The following is a 16,934-nucleotide window of genomic DNA, read 5'->3' as shown; positions in this document are numbered from 1 at the left end:
GGGTTTACTACTATAGGAGGGTGTACTACTATAGGAGGGTGTACTACTATAGGAGGGTTTACTACTATAGGAGGGTGTACTACTATAGGAGGGTGTACTACTATAGGAGGGTTTACTACTATAGGAGGGTGTACTACTATAGGAGGGTGTACTACTATAGGAGGGTGTACTACTATAGGAGGGTTTACTACTATAGGAGGGTTTACTACTATAGGAGGGTGTACTACTATAGGAGGGTGTACTACTATAGGAGGGTTTACTGCTATAGGAGGGTGTACTACTATAGGAGGGTTTACTACTATAGGAGGGTGTACTACTATAGGAGGGTGTACTACTATAGGAGGGTGTGCTACTATAGGAGGGTTTACTACTATAGGAGGGTGTACTACTATAGGAGGGTGTACTACTATAGGAGGGTTTACTACTATAGGAGGGTGTACTACTATAGGAGGGTTTACTACTATAGGAGGGTTTACTACTATAGGAGGGTGTACTACTATAGGAGGGTGTACTACTATAGGAGGGTTTACTGCTATAGGAGGGTGTACTACTATAGGAGGGTGTACTACTATAGGAGGGTGTACTACTATAGGAGGGTGTACTACTATAGGAGGGTTTACTACTATAGGAGGGTGTACTACTATAGGAGGGTGTACTACTATAGGAGGGTGTACTACTATAGGAGGGTTTACTACTATAGGAGGGTTTACTACTATAGGAGGGTGTACTACTATAGGAGGGTTTACTGCTATAGGAGGGTTTACTACTATAGGAGGGTGTACTACTATAGGAGGGTGTACTACTATAGGAGGGTGTACTACTATAGGAGGGTGTACTACTATAGGAGGGTGTACTACTATAGGAGGGTGTACTACTATAGGAGGGTTTACTACTATAGGAGGGTGTACTACTATAGGAGGGTTTACTACTATAGGAGGGTGTACTACTATAGGAGGGTGTGCTACTATAGGAGGGTGTACTACTATAGGAGGGTGTACTACTATAGGAGGGTGTACTACTATAGGAGGGTGTGCTACTATAGGAGGGTGTACTACTATAGGAGGGTGTACTACTATAGGAGGGTGTACTACTATAGGAGGGTGTACTACTATAGGAGGGTTTACTACTATAGGAGGGTTTACTACTATAGGAGGGTTTACTGCTATAGGAGGGTTTACTACTATAGGAGGGTGTACTACTATAGGAGGGTTTACTGCTATAGGAGGGTGTACTGCTATAGGAGGGTTTACTGCTATAGGAGGGTTTACTACTATAGGAGGGTTTACTGCTATAGGAGGGTTTAATACTATAGGAGGGTTTACTACTATAGGAGGGTTTACTACTATAGGAGGGTTTACTACTATAGGAGGGTTTACTACTATAGGAGGGTTTACTACTATAGGAGGGTGTACTACTATAGGAGGGTGTACTACTATAGGAGGGTGTACTACTATAGGAGGGTGTACTGCTATAGGAGGGTGTACTACTATAGGAGGGTTTACTACTATAGGAGGGTGTACTACTATAGGAGGGTGTACTACTATAGGAGGGTTTACTACTATAGGAGGGTTTACTACTATAGGAGGGTTTACTACTATAGGAGGGTTTACTACTATAGGAGGGTTTACTACTATAGGAGGGTGTACTACTATAGGAGGGTGTACTACTATAGGAGGGTGTACTACTATAGGAGGGTGTACTGCTATAGGAGGGTGTACTACTATAGGAGGGTGTACTACTATAGGAGGGTGTACTACTATAGGAGGGTGTGCTACTATAGGAGGGTGTGCTACTATAGGAGGGTTTACTGCTATAGGAGGGTGTACTACTATAGGAGGGTGTACTACTATAGGAGGGTGTACTACTATAGGAGGGTGTACTACTATAGGAGGGTGTACTACTATAGGAGGGTGTACTACTATAGGAGGGTGTACTACTATAGGAGGGTGTACTACTATAGGAGGGTGTACTACTATAGGAGGGTGTACTACTATAGGAGGGTTTACTACTATAGGAGGGTGTACTACTATAGGAGGGTGTACTACTATAGGAGGGTTTACTGCTATAGGAGGGTGTACTACTATAGGAGGGTTTACTGCTATAGGAGGGTATACTACTATAGGAGGGTGTACTACTATAGGAGGGTGTACTACTATAGGAGGGTTTACTACTATAGGAGGGTGTACTACTATAGGAGGGTTTACTACTATAGGAGGGTGTACTACTATAGGAGGGTGTACTACTATAGGAGGGTGTACTACTATAGGAGGGTGTACTACTATAGGAGGGTGTACTACTATAGGAGGGTGTACTACTATAGGAGGGTTTACTGCTATAGGAGGGTGTACTACTATAGGAGGGTGTACTACTATAGGAGGGTGTACTACTATAGGAGGGTGTACTACTATAGGAGGGTGTACTACTATAGGAGGGTGTACTACTATAGGAGGGTGTACTACTATAGGAGGGTTTACTACTATAGGAGGGTTTACTACTATAGGAGGGTGTACTACTATAGGAGGGTGTACTACTATAGGAGGGTGTACTACTATAGGAGGGTGTACTACTATAGGAGGGTGTACTACTATAGGAGGGTGTACTACTATAGGAGGGTTTACTGCTATAGGAGGGTGTACTGCTATAGGAGGGTGTACTACTATAGGAGGGTGTACTACTATAGGAGGGTGTACTACTATAGGAGGGTGTACTACTATAGGAGGGTGTACTACTATAGGAGGGTGTACTACTATAGGAGGGTGTACTACTATAGGAGGGTGTGCTACTATAGGAGGGTTTGCTACTATAGGAGGGTTTACTACTATAGGAGGGTTTACTACTATAGGAGGGTGTACTACTATAGGAGGGTGTACTGCTATAGGAGGGTTTACTACTATAGGAGGGTGTACTACTATAGGAGGGTGTACTACTATAGGAGGGTGTACTACTATAGGAGGGTTTACTACTATAGGAGGGTTTACTACTATAGGAGGGTTTACTACTATAGGAGGGTGTACTACTATAGGAGGGTGTACTACTATAGGAGGGTGTACTGCTATAGGAGGGTTTACTACTATAGGAGGGTTTACTACTATAGGAGGGTGTACTACTATAGGAGGGTGTACTACTATAGGAGGGTGTACTACTATAGGAGGGTGTACTACTATAGGAGGGTGTGCTACTATAGGAGGGTGTACTACTATAGGAGGGTTTACTACTATAGGAGGGTTTACTACTATAGGAGGGTGTACTACTATAGGAGGGTTTACTACTATAGGAGGGTGTACTACTATAGGAGGGTGTACTACTATAGGAGGGTGTACTACTATAGGAGGGTGTACTACTATAGGAGGGTGTACTACTATAGGAGGGTTTACTACTATAGGAGGGTGTACTACTATAGGAGGGTGTACTACTATAGGAGGGTGTGCTACTATAGGAGGGTTTACTACTATAGGAGGGTGTACTACTATAGGAGGGTGTACTACTATAGGAGGGTGTACTACTATAGGAGGGTGTACTACTATAGGAGGGTGTACTACTATAGGAGGGTGTACTACTATAGGAGGGTGTACTACTATAGGAGGGTGTACTACTATAGGAGGGTGTACTACTATAGGAGGGTGTACTACTATAGGAGGGTGTACTACTATAGGAGGGTGTACTACTATAGGAGGGTGTACTACTATAGGAGGGTGTACTACTATAGGAGGGTGTACTACTATAGGAGGGTGTACTACTATAGGAGGGTTTACTACTATAGGAGGGTTTACTACTATAGGAGGGTGTACTACTATAGGAGGGTGTAATACTATAGGAGGGTGTACTACTATAGGAGGGTGTACTACTATAGGAGGGTGTACTACTATAGGAGGGTGTACTACTATAGGAGGGTGTACTACTATAGGAGGGTGTACTACTATAGGAGGGTGTACTACTATAGGAGGGTGTACTACTATAGGAGGGTGTACTACTATAGGAGGGTGTGCTACTATAGGAGGGTTTACTACTATAGGAGGGTGTACTACTATAGGAGGGTTTACTACTATAGGAGGGTGTACTACTATAGGAGGGTGTACTACTATAGGAGGGTGTACTACTATAGGAGGGTTTACTACTATAGGAGGGTTTACTACTATAGGAGGGTGTACTACTATAGGAGGGTGTACTACTATAGGAGGGTTTACTACTATAGGAGGGTGTACTACTATAGGAGGGTGTACTACTATAGGAGGGTGTACTACTATAGGAGGGTGTACTACTATAGGAGGGTGTACTACTATAGGAGGGTTTACTACTATAGGAGGGTTTACTACTATAGGAGGGTGTACTACTATAGGAGGGTGTACTACTATAGGAGGGTGTGCTACTATAGGAGGGTTTACTACTATAGGAGGGTGTACTACTATAGGAGGGTGTACTACTATAGGAGGGTGTACTGCTATAGGAGGGTGTACTACTATAGGAGGGTGTACTACTATAGGAGGGTGTACTACTATAGGAGGGTGTACTACTATAGGAGGGTGTACTACTATAGGAGGGTGTACTACTATAGGAGGGTGTACTACTATAGGAGGGTTTACTGCTATAGGAGGGTGTACTACTATAGGAGGGTGTACTACTATAGGAGGGTTTACTACTATAGGAGGGTGTACTACTATAGGAGGGTGTACTACTATAGGAGGGTGTACTACTATAGGAGGGTTTACTACTATAGGAGGGTGTACTACTATAGGAGGGTTTACTACTATAGGAGGGTGTACTACTATAGGAGGGTTTAATACTATAGGAGGGTTTACTACTATAGGAGGGTTTACTACTATAGGAGGGTTTACTACTATAGGAGGGTGTACTACTATAGGAGGGTGTACTACTATAGGAGGGTGTGCTACTATAGGAGGGTGTACTACTATAGGAGGGTGTACTACTATAGGAGGGTGTACTACTATAGGAGGGTGTACTACTATAGGAGGGTGTACTACTATAGGAGGGTGTGCTACTATAGGAGGGTTTACTACTATAGGAGGGTTTACTACTATAGGAGGGTGTAGTAATGCAGGGGAGAGCGGGCCAAAAGTTTGGCATTGCTCCAGTTAACCATGCAGCATTAGGAAAGAAGGGTCCAGACCAGCATTTCTTCCATTGAACTCATCTCCTCCCCTCCCACCCAGCCAATAAACACCAATTTGCGCACATAGCTGGAGTTTAAGACATCTCCAATTCATGACATACGCAGCTTCTTCATTTCACCAGGTACTTAGAGATGTGCTGAGTCTGGTCTAAAGCTACCGAACAGTGCTTAACAAACTAACACAACGTCCTTACAATAATTAAGGCAGGGGACTTTAACTGCTTCCCATACAGGCCGTCCTATAAGGCGATTTGCTCCATAAAGAAAAGTAACATTTTTAATTATGGAAAGACAGAAGGCATTACAGGGATGGAGCACTAAGTGCGTTCCCCATTCAGCCAGGCCATTAAAGTGAAGTTATTCGCTGGTTTAGGGAGAGAAGGTGGGGAGGGGGAAAGAAGAGAGGGAGAGAGAGAAGAGTGGGGGTGTGGCTGGAACAGTGTGATGATCTTTTAGAGAGTGTGTTTGGAAGGAAGTATCCGAGAGGTAGAATAACAAACAGACCACACTTCCTCTCCATCACCCCTGTCATCTACCTCCACCCCCTCCCTCCATCCCCTCCATATCTCCTCAGAAGTCGTGCCTGGCTCATTGGCACCTACACCGTTACAAACCGGACCATCTGGCTGCCCAGCCAACCAACAGTCCCACCCCTACAAACAGGACGTTTGACATTAATTTTCACCTTTAAAATGTGTTTCTTTTGATGGTGATGGTCATGGCACTTTAAGAATCATGTCTGTCTCTACCATGACTAGGTCTGTGTGTCTGTCTGTCTCTACCATGACTAGGTCTGTGTGTCTGTCTGTCTCTACCATGACTAGGTCTGTGTGTCTGTCTGTCTCTACCATGACTAGGTCTGTGTGTCTGTCTGTCTCTACCATGACTAGGTCTGTGTGTCTGTCTGTCTCTACCATGACTAGGTCTGTGTGTGTGTCTGTCTGTCTCTACCATGACTAGGTCTGTGTGTCTGTCTGTCTCTACCATGACTAGGTCTGTGTGTCTGTCTGTCTCTACCATGACTAGGTCTGGTGTGTGTCTGTCTGTCTCTACCATGACTAGGTCTGTGTGTCTGTCTGTCTCTACCATGACTAGGTCTGTGTGTCTGTCTGTCTCTACCATGACTAGGTCTGTGTGTCTGTCTGTCTCTACCATGACTAGGTCTGTGTGTCTGTCTGTCTCTACCATGACTAGGTCTGTGTGTCTGTCTGTCTCTACCATGACTAGGTCTGTGTGTCTGTCTGTCTCTACCATGACTAGGTCTGTGTGTCTGTCTGTCTCTACCATGACTAGGTCTGTGTGTCTGTCTGTCTCTACCATGACTAGGTCTGTGTGTCTGTCTGTCTCTACCATGACTAGGTCTGTGTGTCTGTCTGTCTCTACCATGACTAGGTCTGTGTGTCTGTCTGTCTCTACCATGACTAGGTCTGTGTGTGTGTCTGTCTGTCTCTACCATGACTAGGTCTGTGTGTGTGTCTGTCTGTCTCTACCATGACTAGGTCTGTGTGTCTGTCTGTCTCTACCATGACTAGGTCTGTGTGTCTGTCTGTCTCTACCATGACTAGGTCTGTGTGTCTGTCTGTCTCTACCATGACTAGGTCTGTGTGTCTGTCTGTCTCTACCATGACTAGGTCTGTGTGTCTGTCTGTCTCTACCATGACTAGGTCTGTGTGTCTGTCTGTCTCTACCATGACTAGGTCTGTGTGTCTGTCTGTCTCTACCATGACTAGGTCTGTGTGTCTGTCTGTCTCTACCATGACTAGGTCTGTGTGTCTGTCTGTCTCTACCATGACTAGGTCTGTGTGTCTGTCTGTCTCTACCATGACTAGGTCTGTGTGTCTGTCTGTCTCTACCATGACTAGGTCTGTGTGTCTGTCTGTCTCTACCATGACTAGGTCTGTGTGTCTGTCTGTCTCTACCATGACTAGGTCTGTGTGTCTGTCTGTCTCTACCATGACTAGGTCTGTGTGTCTGTCTGTCTCTACCATGACTAGGTCTGTGTGTCTGTCTGTCTCTACCATGACTAGGTCTGTGTGTCTGTCTGTCTCTACCATGACTAGGTCTGTGTGTCTGTCTGTCTCTACCATGACTAGGTCTGTGTGTCTGTCTGTCTCTACCATGACTAGGTCTGTGTGTCTGTCTGTCTCTACCATGACTAGGTCTGTGTGTCTGTCTGTCTCTACCATGACTAGGTCTGTGTGTCTGTCTGTCTCTACCATGACTAGGTCTGTGTGTCTGTCTGTCTCTACCATGACTAGGTCTGTGTGTCTGTCTGTCTCTACCATGACTAGGTCTGTGTGTCTGTCTGTCTCTACCATGACTAGGTCTGTGTGTCTGTCTGTCTCTACCATGACTAGGTCTGTGTGTCTGTCTGTCTCTACCATGACTAGGTCTGTGTGTCTGTCTGTCTCTACCATGACTAGGTCTGTGTGTCTGTCTGTCTCTACCATGACTAGGTCTGTGTTCTGTCTGTCTCTACCATGACTAGGTCTGTGTGTCTGTCTGTCTCTACCATGACTAGGTCTGTGTGTCTGTCTGTCTCTACCATGACTAGGTCTGTGTGTCTGTCTGTCTCTACCATGACTAGGTCTGTGTGTCTGTCTGTCTCTACCATGACTAGGTCTGTGTGTCTGTCTGTCTCTACCATGACTAGGTCTGTGTGTCTGTCTGTCTCTACCATGACTAGGTCTGTGTGTCTGTCTGTCTCTACCATGACTAGGTCTGTGTGTCTGTCTGTCTCTACCATGACTAGGTCTGTGTGTCTGTCTGTCTCTACCATGACTAGGTCTGTGTGTCTGTCTGTCTCTACCATGACTAGGTCTGTGTGTCTGTCTGTCTCTACCATGACTAGGTCTGTGTGTCTGTCTGTCTCTACCATGACTAGGTCTGTGTGTCTGTCTGTCTCTACCATGACTAGGTCTGTGTGTCTGTCTCTACCATGACTAGGTCTGTGTGTCTGTCTGTCTCTACCATGACTAGGTCTGTGTGTCTGTCTGTCTCTACCATGACTAGGTCTGTGTGTCTGTCTGTCTCTACCATGACTAGGTCTGTGTGTCTGTCTGTCTCTACCATGACTAGGTCTGTGTGTCTGTCTGTCTCTACCATGACTAGGTCTGTGTGTCTGTCTGTCTCTACCATGACTAGGTCTGTGTGTCTGTCTGTCTCTACCATGACTAGGTCTGTGTGTCTGTCTGTCTCTACCATGACTAGGTCTGTGTGTCTGTCTGTCTCTACCATGACTAGGTCTGTGTGTCTGTCTGTCTCTACCATGACTAGGTCTGTGTGTCTGTCTGTCTCTACCATGACTAGGTCTGTGTGTCTGTCTGTCTCTACCATGACTAGGTCTGTGTGTCTGTCTGTCTCTACCATGACTAGGTCTGTGTGTCTGTCTGTCTCTACCATGACTAGGTCTGTGTGTCTGTCTGTCTCTACCATGACTAGGTCTGTGTGTCTGTCTGTCTCTACCATGACTAGGTCTGTGTGTCTGTCTGTCTCTACCATGACTAGGTCTGTGTGTCTGTCTGTCTCTACCATGACTAGGTCTGTGTGTCTGTCTGTCTCTACCATGACTAGGTCTGTGTGTCTGTCTGTCTCTACCATGACTAGGTCTGTGTGTCTGTCTGTCTCTACCATGACTAGGTCTGTGTGTCTGTCTGTCTCTACCATGACTAGGTCTGTGTGTCTGTCTCTACCATGACTAGGTCTCTGTGTCTGTCTGTCTCTACCATGACTAGGTCTGTGTGTCTGTCTGTCTCTACCATGACTAGGTCTGTGTGTCTGTCTGTCTCTACCATGACTAGGTCTGTGTGTCTGTCTGTCTCTACCATGACTAGGTCTGTGTGTCTGTCTGTCTCTACCATGACTAGGTCTGTGGTGTCTGTCTCTACCATGACTAGGTCTCTGTGTCTGTCTGTCTCTACCATGACTAGGTCTCTGTGTCTGTCTGTCTCTACCATGACTAGGTCTGTGTGTCTGTCTGTCTCTACCATGACTAGGTCTGTGTGTCTGTCTGTCTCTACCATGACTAGGTCTGTGTGTCTGTCTGTCTCTACCATGACTAGGTCTGTGTGTTGTCTGTCTCTACCATGACTAGGTCTGTGTGTCTGTCTGTCTCTACCATGACTAGGTCTGTGTGTCTGTCTGTCTCTACCATGACTAGGTCTGTGTGTCTGTCTGTCTCTACCATGACTAGGTCTGTGTGTCTGTCTGTCTCTACCATGACTAGGTCTGTGTGTCTGTCTGTCTCTACCATGACTAGGTCTCTGTGTCTGTCTGTCTCTACCATGACTAGGTCTCTGTGTCTGTCTGTCTCTACCATGACTAGGTCTGTGTGTCTGTCTGTCTCTACCATGACTAGGTCTGTGTGTCTGTCTGTCTCTACCATGACTAGGTCTGTGTGTCTGTCTGTCTCTACCATGACTAGGTCTGTGTGTCTGTCTGTCTCTACCATGACTAGGTCTGTGTGTCTGTCTGTCTCTACCATGACTAGGTCTGTGTGTCTGTCTGTCTCTACCATGACTAGGTCTGTGTGTCTGTCTGTCTCTACCATGACTAGGTCTGTGTGTCTGTCTGTCTCTACCATGACTAGGTCTGTGTGTGTGTCTGTCTGTCTCTACCATGACTAGGTCTGTGTGTCTGTCTCTACCATGACTAGGTCTCTGTGTCTGTCTGTCTCTACCATGACTAGGTCTGTGTGTCTGTCTGTCTCTACCATGACTAGGTCTGTGTGTCTGTCTGTCTCTACCATGACCAGGTCTGTGTGTCTGTCTGTCTCTACCATGACTAGGTCTGTGTGTGTGTCTGTCTGTCTCTACCATGACTAGGTCTGTGTGTGTGTCTGTCTGTCTCTACCATGACTAGGTCTGTGTGTGTGTCTGTCTGTCTCTACCATGACTAGGTCTGTGTGTGTGTCTGTCTGTCTCTACCATGACTAGGTCTGTGTGTGTGTCTGTCTGTCTCTACCATGACTAGGTCTGTGTGTGCTGTCTGTCTCTACCATGACTAGGTCTGTGTGTGTCTGTCTGTCTCTACCATGACTAGGTCTGTGTGTGTCTGTCTGTCTCTACCATGACTAGGTCGTGTGTGTGTCTGTCTGTCTCTACCATGACTAGGTCGTGTGTGTCTGTCTGTCTCTACCATGACTAGGTCTGTGTGTCTGTCTGTCTCTACCATGACTAGGTCTGTGTGTCTGTCTGTCTCTACCATGACTAGGTCTCTGTGTCTGTCTGTCTCTACCATGACTAGGTCTGTGTGTCTGTCTGTCTCTACCATGACTAGGTCTGTGTGTGTGTCTGTCTGTCTCTACCATGACTCTGACTAGGACTGCACTGTTTCCATCTTTACCGTGTGGGTCATCAGCCTCCTCCCACGACATGGTCCTCCTGCAACCTCCCTCTTGTAATACAACCTCATTTACATAGTGATATGACAACCTCTGTGTGTCACGCTCACACCAGACCTCTCCACAATGAGCCCTGAATGTTAAACAGCAGAAGGCGAGGAGGTGCGTCTGAGTGACTGTGTTTGTCTCGCATCGCCTGTACGTATGCGTGCGTCAGCCTTCTGCATGGTATACCTCTGTCTCAATGAAATAACCTGTTCATCAAAAGTGATGAAATGTATTTTGTGTGTTGACTAATTCACTTAGTTAAGGAGAAATCTAGTTATGTGCAGCCGGGGAGAGGGCAGGAGAGAGAGGGGGCACCAGATAAGATCTTGTCAAGCAAGAGAGTGGCATCTGTCCCTCTGGCTGAAGGACACACACACACACACAGAGACATGCGTGACCAGGAGAGAGAGGGCCATGTGTGCCTCAGACACGATACAGTGGCTCTTTCAGACACGATACAGTGGCTCTTTTACATAACAACCCCAGGGCCATGGGCATGTGGTGCACCATTTAACACAGGAAGAGAGGAGGAGGATGATAGACCGTCTTAGACACCATCTCTTTGGGGTTAAGCCTTTTGCTTGGGCTATTCTGAAACCATGCATTGAACCATGAAGGTGATGTGTAGTCAGGCCCTCCAGTAGAGACAGCCAGGGGAAATAGAGCTGAAAGTCACAGGCTCCATGCTGAGTGATGATCACTCTGGATGGGGTTAAAGATTCATGGAAGGGCAGATGGACCGAGAAACATGATGAAAACCTGTTCGTACCTGGTCTGTGTTTACAGGCACTGCACGCACACACACACACACACACACACACACACACACACACACACACACACACACACGCGCTTGGCCTAGCTCAATGGATTACACACATGGGTTGAGGGCCAGTCTGCCTTCAATGTAAACACAGGCACTTGTTTACATGTGCGCACACACACCCTTACACACTCACTCACTTGCACACACACACACACACACACACACACCTTTTCCCAAACACATTGTATAAATATCGAGAGAAGACTCAAGACCCTCTACTTTTTACCAATCCTCCTTTTCACTCCACTCTCTTCATTACACATCAGAACACGTTATTGTGTGTTCTTTATTTTGTCATCAGACATTTTTTTGCATTTCAGCTCAGAATAAGTCTCCTTCTGCTCACGGTTGAGGAGGAAAAAAAAGTCTCTGATTGGCTTGTCACCTTTGACCCCAGTCACACAGGTTTGCTCTTCCATGCAGGATTTCATAGAAACTGCTGGACCATCTCAACAGGTTAAATTTGTCCAAAGCTTTTTGTGAACCGCCCTTAGATTCGACCTTCATCATTGAGTTACGGTTTAATGCTCTGCACTCCACCTTAGAATAACCTTGTCTAAAATGAGATTTCTCCGTCTTTCTTTCCTTTCTCTCTCTCCAGACGTTGGAAGCTGTGATGACGTTTAAGTACTCAGGGGGAGCAGGCAAGGTGGAGGGCTACTATCGGGACCTGACCCTGGGAGTGCATGTTGACATAGAACCCTCTGTGTTCTTCACCAGAGTCAGCACACTACCAGCCACCAGGTAAACACTCATTCGTTGTACTAAAACTTGTTAACTATCACATCTGGGGAGCGGCGAGCAGAGAGCAAACATTAAGGCTACCTTCTTCCTATGGGTTAAGTGCATAGACAGACGGTCGACATCACTGTCCCAACAACTCCCCGCAAACACAGAACCAGCACACTAAGTTGTCTGAACTTTGACACAATGTTGCAGTGTTTGCTAGGCTGTTACTTCTGTTCCATTAACTGGATGTTTCTGCTTCTCTTCTCCTGCTGTATCCTTCATTCCTACCCTCAGCAGTCATCTAACCGACTCCTAGTACTGTTTGTCCTTGTTCTCTCTGTCTTATTAGTAAGATCACTGTGTTTGTTGTGTTTTTCCATCTTGACTGGGTAAACACATCGCGCCAGATCACCTCAGTCCCCGCTCCCTGCTTCCTGCTCCTGTACCCAGCAGACCAGACTAGACCAGGGCTCTGCTCTGCTTAGTGGCATTATTGTCGCTGTAACGATAGGGAATCTGAAAGATGGCCTTTCTACTGACAGGCCTAGGTGGAAACAGATGAATATTATCTCTCTAGCTCTTTCTCTCTTTCTCTATCCCTTTCTCTCTCTCTCTATCCCTTTCTCTCTTTCTCTATCCCTTTCTCTCTATCCCTTTCTGTCTCGCTCTCTTTTCTCTCTCGCTCTACTCTCTTTTTCTGTCTCCTCGTTCTCTCCTCCCTCCTTCTTGTCATCTCCCCGGCTCTGTGGAAAAAGCCAGGGTGCGGAAGCGAGGGAGACAGATCGTACCCCAGTTATCGCCACTTGAGGTGAATCATTAGCTGTAATAATATCTGCAGTTTAACCAATCCGTCTTTCTCGCTATCTTTCTGCTCTCTGGTGATAAATCTGTCTCTTCTCTCCTGCGCTCAGCTCTGCAGTCACTATCATCTTGTCACGCCTCCTTTTTCTCCCTCCCTCCCTCCCCTGTAGATCTGCCTCTCCCTTTCCCCCTCCCGTCCTCGTTCCCCCACCAACCGTCATTTCTCCCCATCAGACACTGTAGATTTGTAGATTTTGCTCCTCCAATCCAGACCTGAGTCTCTATGGATTTTTCTCAAGCGCTGCTGCGTTGTCTCAGAAAGGAAATCTAGTGACATTTCCACAGAGGTCCTCTCTGTATGTCTATTTATAGTATTCCAGCACTACTGTCTCTCTCTGGGTTTTTGTGGTGGAAAAGTTGCCTTTAATTGAGAGGTGATTCTCTGAGAAAATCCGTAATTCTCGAAGGAAGGAGAGAGGTGAGAGAGGAGAGCGATCACTGTCTCTCCTGAAAAGGAATGTGAATGAAACCTGCCTCACCCTCCAATTCACTCTTGTTATCTCTCATCTCTGGAGAACCTTTCTGTGGCTTGGTGTATTGATTAAGTGGGCCAGTGCAGCTCACTGCATTCCATTACAGTTCATAAAGCTTTTAGGTCTTCCACAGAGAAAAGGATGCTGATTGGACTGAAGGGCAAAAGGGACTCATACCCAACGAACTCAAGAGTTTAGACTGTCTCTCTCTCTCTCTCTACCTCTCTCTCCCTCGTTCCCTCGCTCCTCCATTGTTTGCGGAGTGCACTTCTTGAGATTTCACCTGCAGCATGCTCTTCAGGGGAGGCATCTGTTTATAATTAGCTCTGGCCTGTCATAGAGAGCTGTGACCTGTCATAGACCTGTTGTAGGTCCTCACAGTAAACATCTGGACCTGTATACAGTATAACGTTCCAGATATTATGGGTCCCTGTATGTATATACTGAGTGTACAAAACATTAGGAACACCTTCCTAATATTGAGTTGCACCCCCTTTTGCCCTCAGGACAGCCTCAATTCGTCAGGGTTTGGACTCTGCAAGGTGTTGAAAGGTGCAAGGTGCTGGCCCATGTTGACCCCAAAGCTTCCCACAGTCGTGTCAAGTTGGCTGGTACTGGATCTCTACTTCCGAATGTCTTGTTCCATTTCATCCCACTGATGTTCAATTGGATTGAGATCTGGTGACTGGGTAGGCCACTGCTGTAAGCAGAATTCACTGTCATCTTCATGGAACCATTCCTGGACAATCCTATCCTTGTGGCGTGGGGCATTATCCTGCTGAAAAAATCTATTCGCAGATGGATACACTGCTGCCATGAAGGATGCACCTGATTGGCAATGATGTTCAGATATCCTGTGGCATTTAAACATTGCTCCACTTTTATCAAGGGGCCCAGTGTGTGCCATGAAAACACACCCCACACCATCACCACCACTATCCTGCAAAGTTGACAGGTGGCATGATGGATACATGTAGTCATGTGGTTTCCTCCATACCCTAGTCCTCCCATCCGCGTGAAACAGCAGGGACCGGGAATCATCAGACCAGGCAATGTTTTTCCAGTTCTCCAGTGTTTTCATTCCTTAGCCCACTGCAACTTCAGTTTCTGTCTTTTTTCTGAAAGTGGATCTCTCGTCTGCTGCCATACCCCATTTTGTGTCAAGGTGCGATGAGTTGTGCAATATTTTATGGGTCTTTGGGCACCAATGTTGTACAGGACTGTCAGTTGACTAACTGTAGCCCGTCTGTTGCTCTGGAGAATTCATGTCAGCCTACTTTGTGCTCTTTCATGAATGTCCCGTTTTCAACCACTGGCCTGCCGTTGGCTGGATGTCCTTTGGGTGGTGGACCATTCTTGATACATATGGGAAACTTTTGAGTGTGAAAAACCCTGCAGTGTTGCAGTTCTTGACACATTCAAACCTGTGTGTCTGGCACCTACTACCATACTCTGTTCCAAGACACTTAAATCTGTTGTCTTACACACCCTCTGAATGGCCCAATCCATGTCTCAGTTGTCTCGAGGCTTAAAAATCCTTCTTTAACCTGTCTCCTCCCCTTCATCTTAACCGCCATTGATAAGAAACAATACTGTGCAGCTGTATTCATTGACCTGGCCAAGGCTTTCGACTCTGTCAATCACCACATCCTCATCGGCAGACTCAATAGTCTTGGTTTCTCAAATGATTGCCTCGCCTGGTTCACCAACTACTTCTCTGTTAGTGTTCAGTGTGTCAAATCGGAAGGCCTGTTGTCCGGACCACTGGCACTCTCTATGGGGGTGCCACAGGGTTCAATTCTTGGGCCGACTTTCTTCTCTGTATACATCAATGATGTCGTTCTTACTGCTGGTGAGTCTCTGATCCACCTCTACGCAGACGACACCATTCTGTATACTTCTGGCCCTTCTTTGGGCACTGTGTTAACAACCCTCCAGACGAGCTTCAATGCCATACAACTCTCCTTCCATGGTCTCCAACTGCTCTTAAATACAAGTAAAACTAAATGCATGCTCTTCAACCGATCGCTGCCCGCCCGTCCAGCATCACTACTCTGGACGGTTACCCTACTCATTAAATTGGATGCAGTCTATCACAGTGCCATCCGTTTTGTCACCAAAGCCCCATATACTACCCACCACTGCGACCTGTACGCTCTCGTTGGCTGGCCCTCGCTTCATACTGGTCGCCAAACCCAATGGCTCCAGGTCATATACAAGACCCTGCTAGGTAAAGTCCCCCCTTATCTCAGCTCGCTGGTCACTATAGCAGCACCCACCTGTAGCATGCGCTCCAGCTGGTATATCTCACTGGTCACCCCCAAAGCCAATTCCTCCTTTAGCCAGCTCTCCTTCCAGTTCTCTGCTGCCAATGACTGGAACGAACTACAAAAATCTCTGAAACTGGAAACACTTATCTCTCTCACTAGCTTTAAGCACCAGCTGTCAGAGCAGCTCACAGATTACTGCACCTGTACATAGCCCATCTATAATTTAGCCCAAACAACTACCACTTCCCCTACTGTATTTATTTATTTTGCTCCTTTGCACCCCGTTATTTCTATTTCTACTTTCTTCCACTGCAAATCTACCATTCCAGTGTTTTACTTGCTATATTGTATTTACTTTCCACCATGGCCTTTTTTTGCCTTTACCTCCCTTATCTCACCTCATTTGCTCACATTGTATATAGACTTATTTTTGTACTGTATTATTGACTGTATGTTTGTTTTACTCCATGTGTAACTCTGTGTTGTTGTATGTGTCAAACTGCTTTGCTTTATCTTGGCCAGGACGCAATTGTAAATGAGAACTTGTTCTCAACTTGCCTACCTGGTTAAATAAAGGTGAAATAAATAAATAAATAAAAAATCTACACTGATTGAAGTGGATTTAACAAATGACATCAATAAGGGATCATAGCTTTCACCTGGATTCACCTGGTCAGTCTATGTCATGGAAAGTGCAGGTATTCCTAATGTGTTTTGTGTGTATGTGTGTATATATATATACACACACACACACACACACACACACACACACACACAGGTAACTGGAAACACCAACATAAAGTGTCTTAATATGCCGTTGGGCCTCCACGAGCCAGACCAACTTTGTCATAGATTTTACAAGTGACTGGAACTCTATTGGAGGGATGCGACACCAGTCTTCCACCAGAAATTCCATCATATGTGTTTGTTGATGGTGGTGGAAAACACTGTCTCATACACCGCTCCACAATCTCCCATAACTGTTAAATTGGGTTGAGATCTGGTGACTGAGATGGCCATGACATATTGTATATATCATTTTCATTCTCATCAAACCATTCAGTGACCAGTCGTGCCCTGTGGAGGGGGGGCATTGTCATCCTATGGGGGCATTGCCATGGTAGCCAAAATAATGGCCAAGATAATGTCCTGCCCAGCATTTGTATACATGACCCCCCCCCATAATGGGATGTTAATAGCTTAATTAACTTAGGAACCACACCTGTGTGGAAGCACCTGCTTTCAATATACTTTGTGT

The 16,934-nt window shown here is 46.0% G+C and overlaps 1 protein-coding gene across 3 annotated transcripts in view; it reads left to right on the top strand.

Annotated features, from left to right (window-relative positions):
* trappc9 (trafficking protein particle complex subunit 9) overlaps positions 1–16,934 on the top strand; it is a 292,659-nt gene that overhangs the window by 163,811 nt on the left and 111,914 nt on the right. For all 3 annotated transcript variants that reach the window (XM_014177784.2, XM_014177781.2, XM_014177782.2), the window contains one exon: positions 11,945–12,087. In XM_014177784.2, coding sequence (XP_014033259.1) covers positions 11,945–12,087 — 143 coding nt within the window. The remainder of the gene's footprint in view (positions 1–11,944; positions 12,088–16,934) is intronic.

The sequence above is a fragment of the Salmo salar genome, chromosome ssa27 (assembly GCF_905237065.1).
Source record: "Salmo salar chromosome ssa27, Ssal_v3.1, whole genome shotgun sequence".
NCBI classification, from domain to species: domain Eukaryota; kingdom Metazoa; phylum Chordata; class Actinopteri; order Salmoniformes; family Salmonidae; genus Salmo; species Salmo salar.
This window is presented reverse-complemented; position numbering and strand designations above follow the sequence as displayed.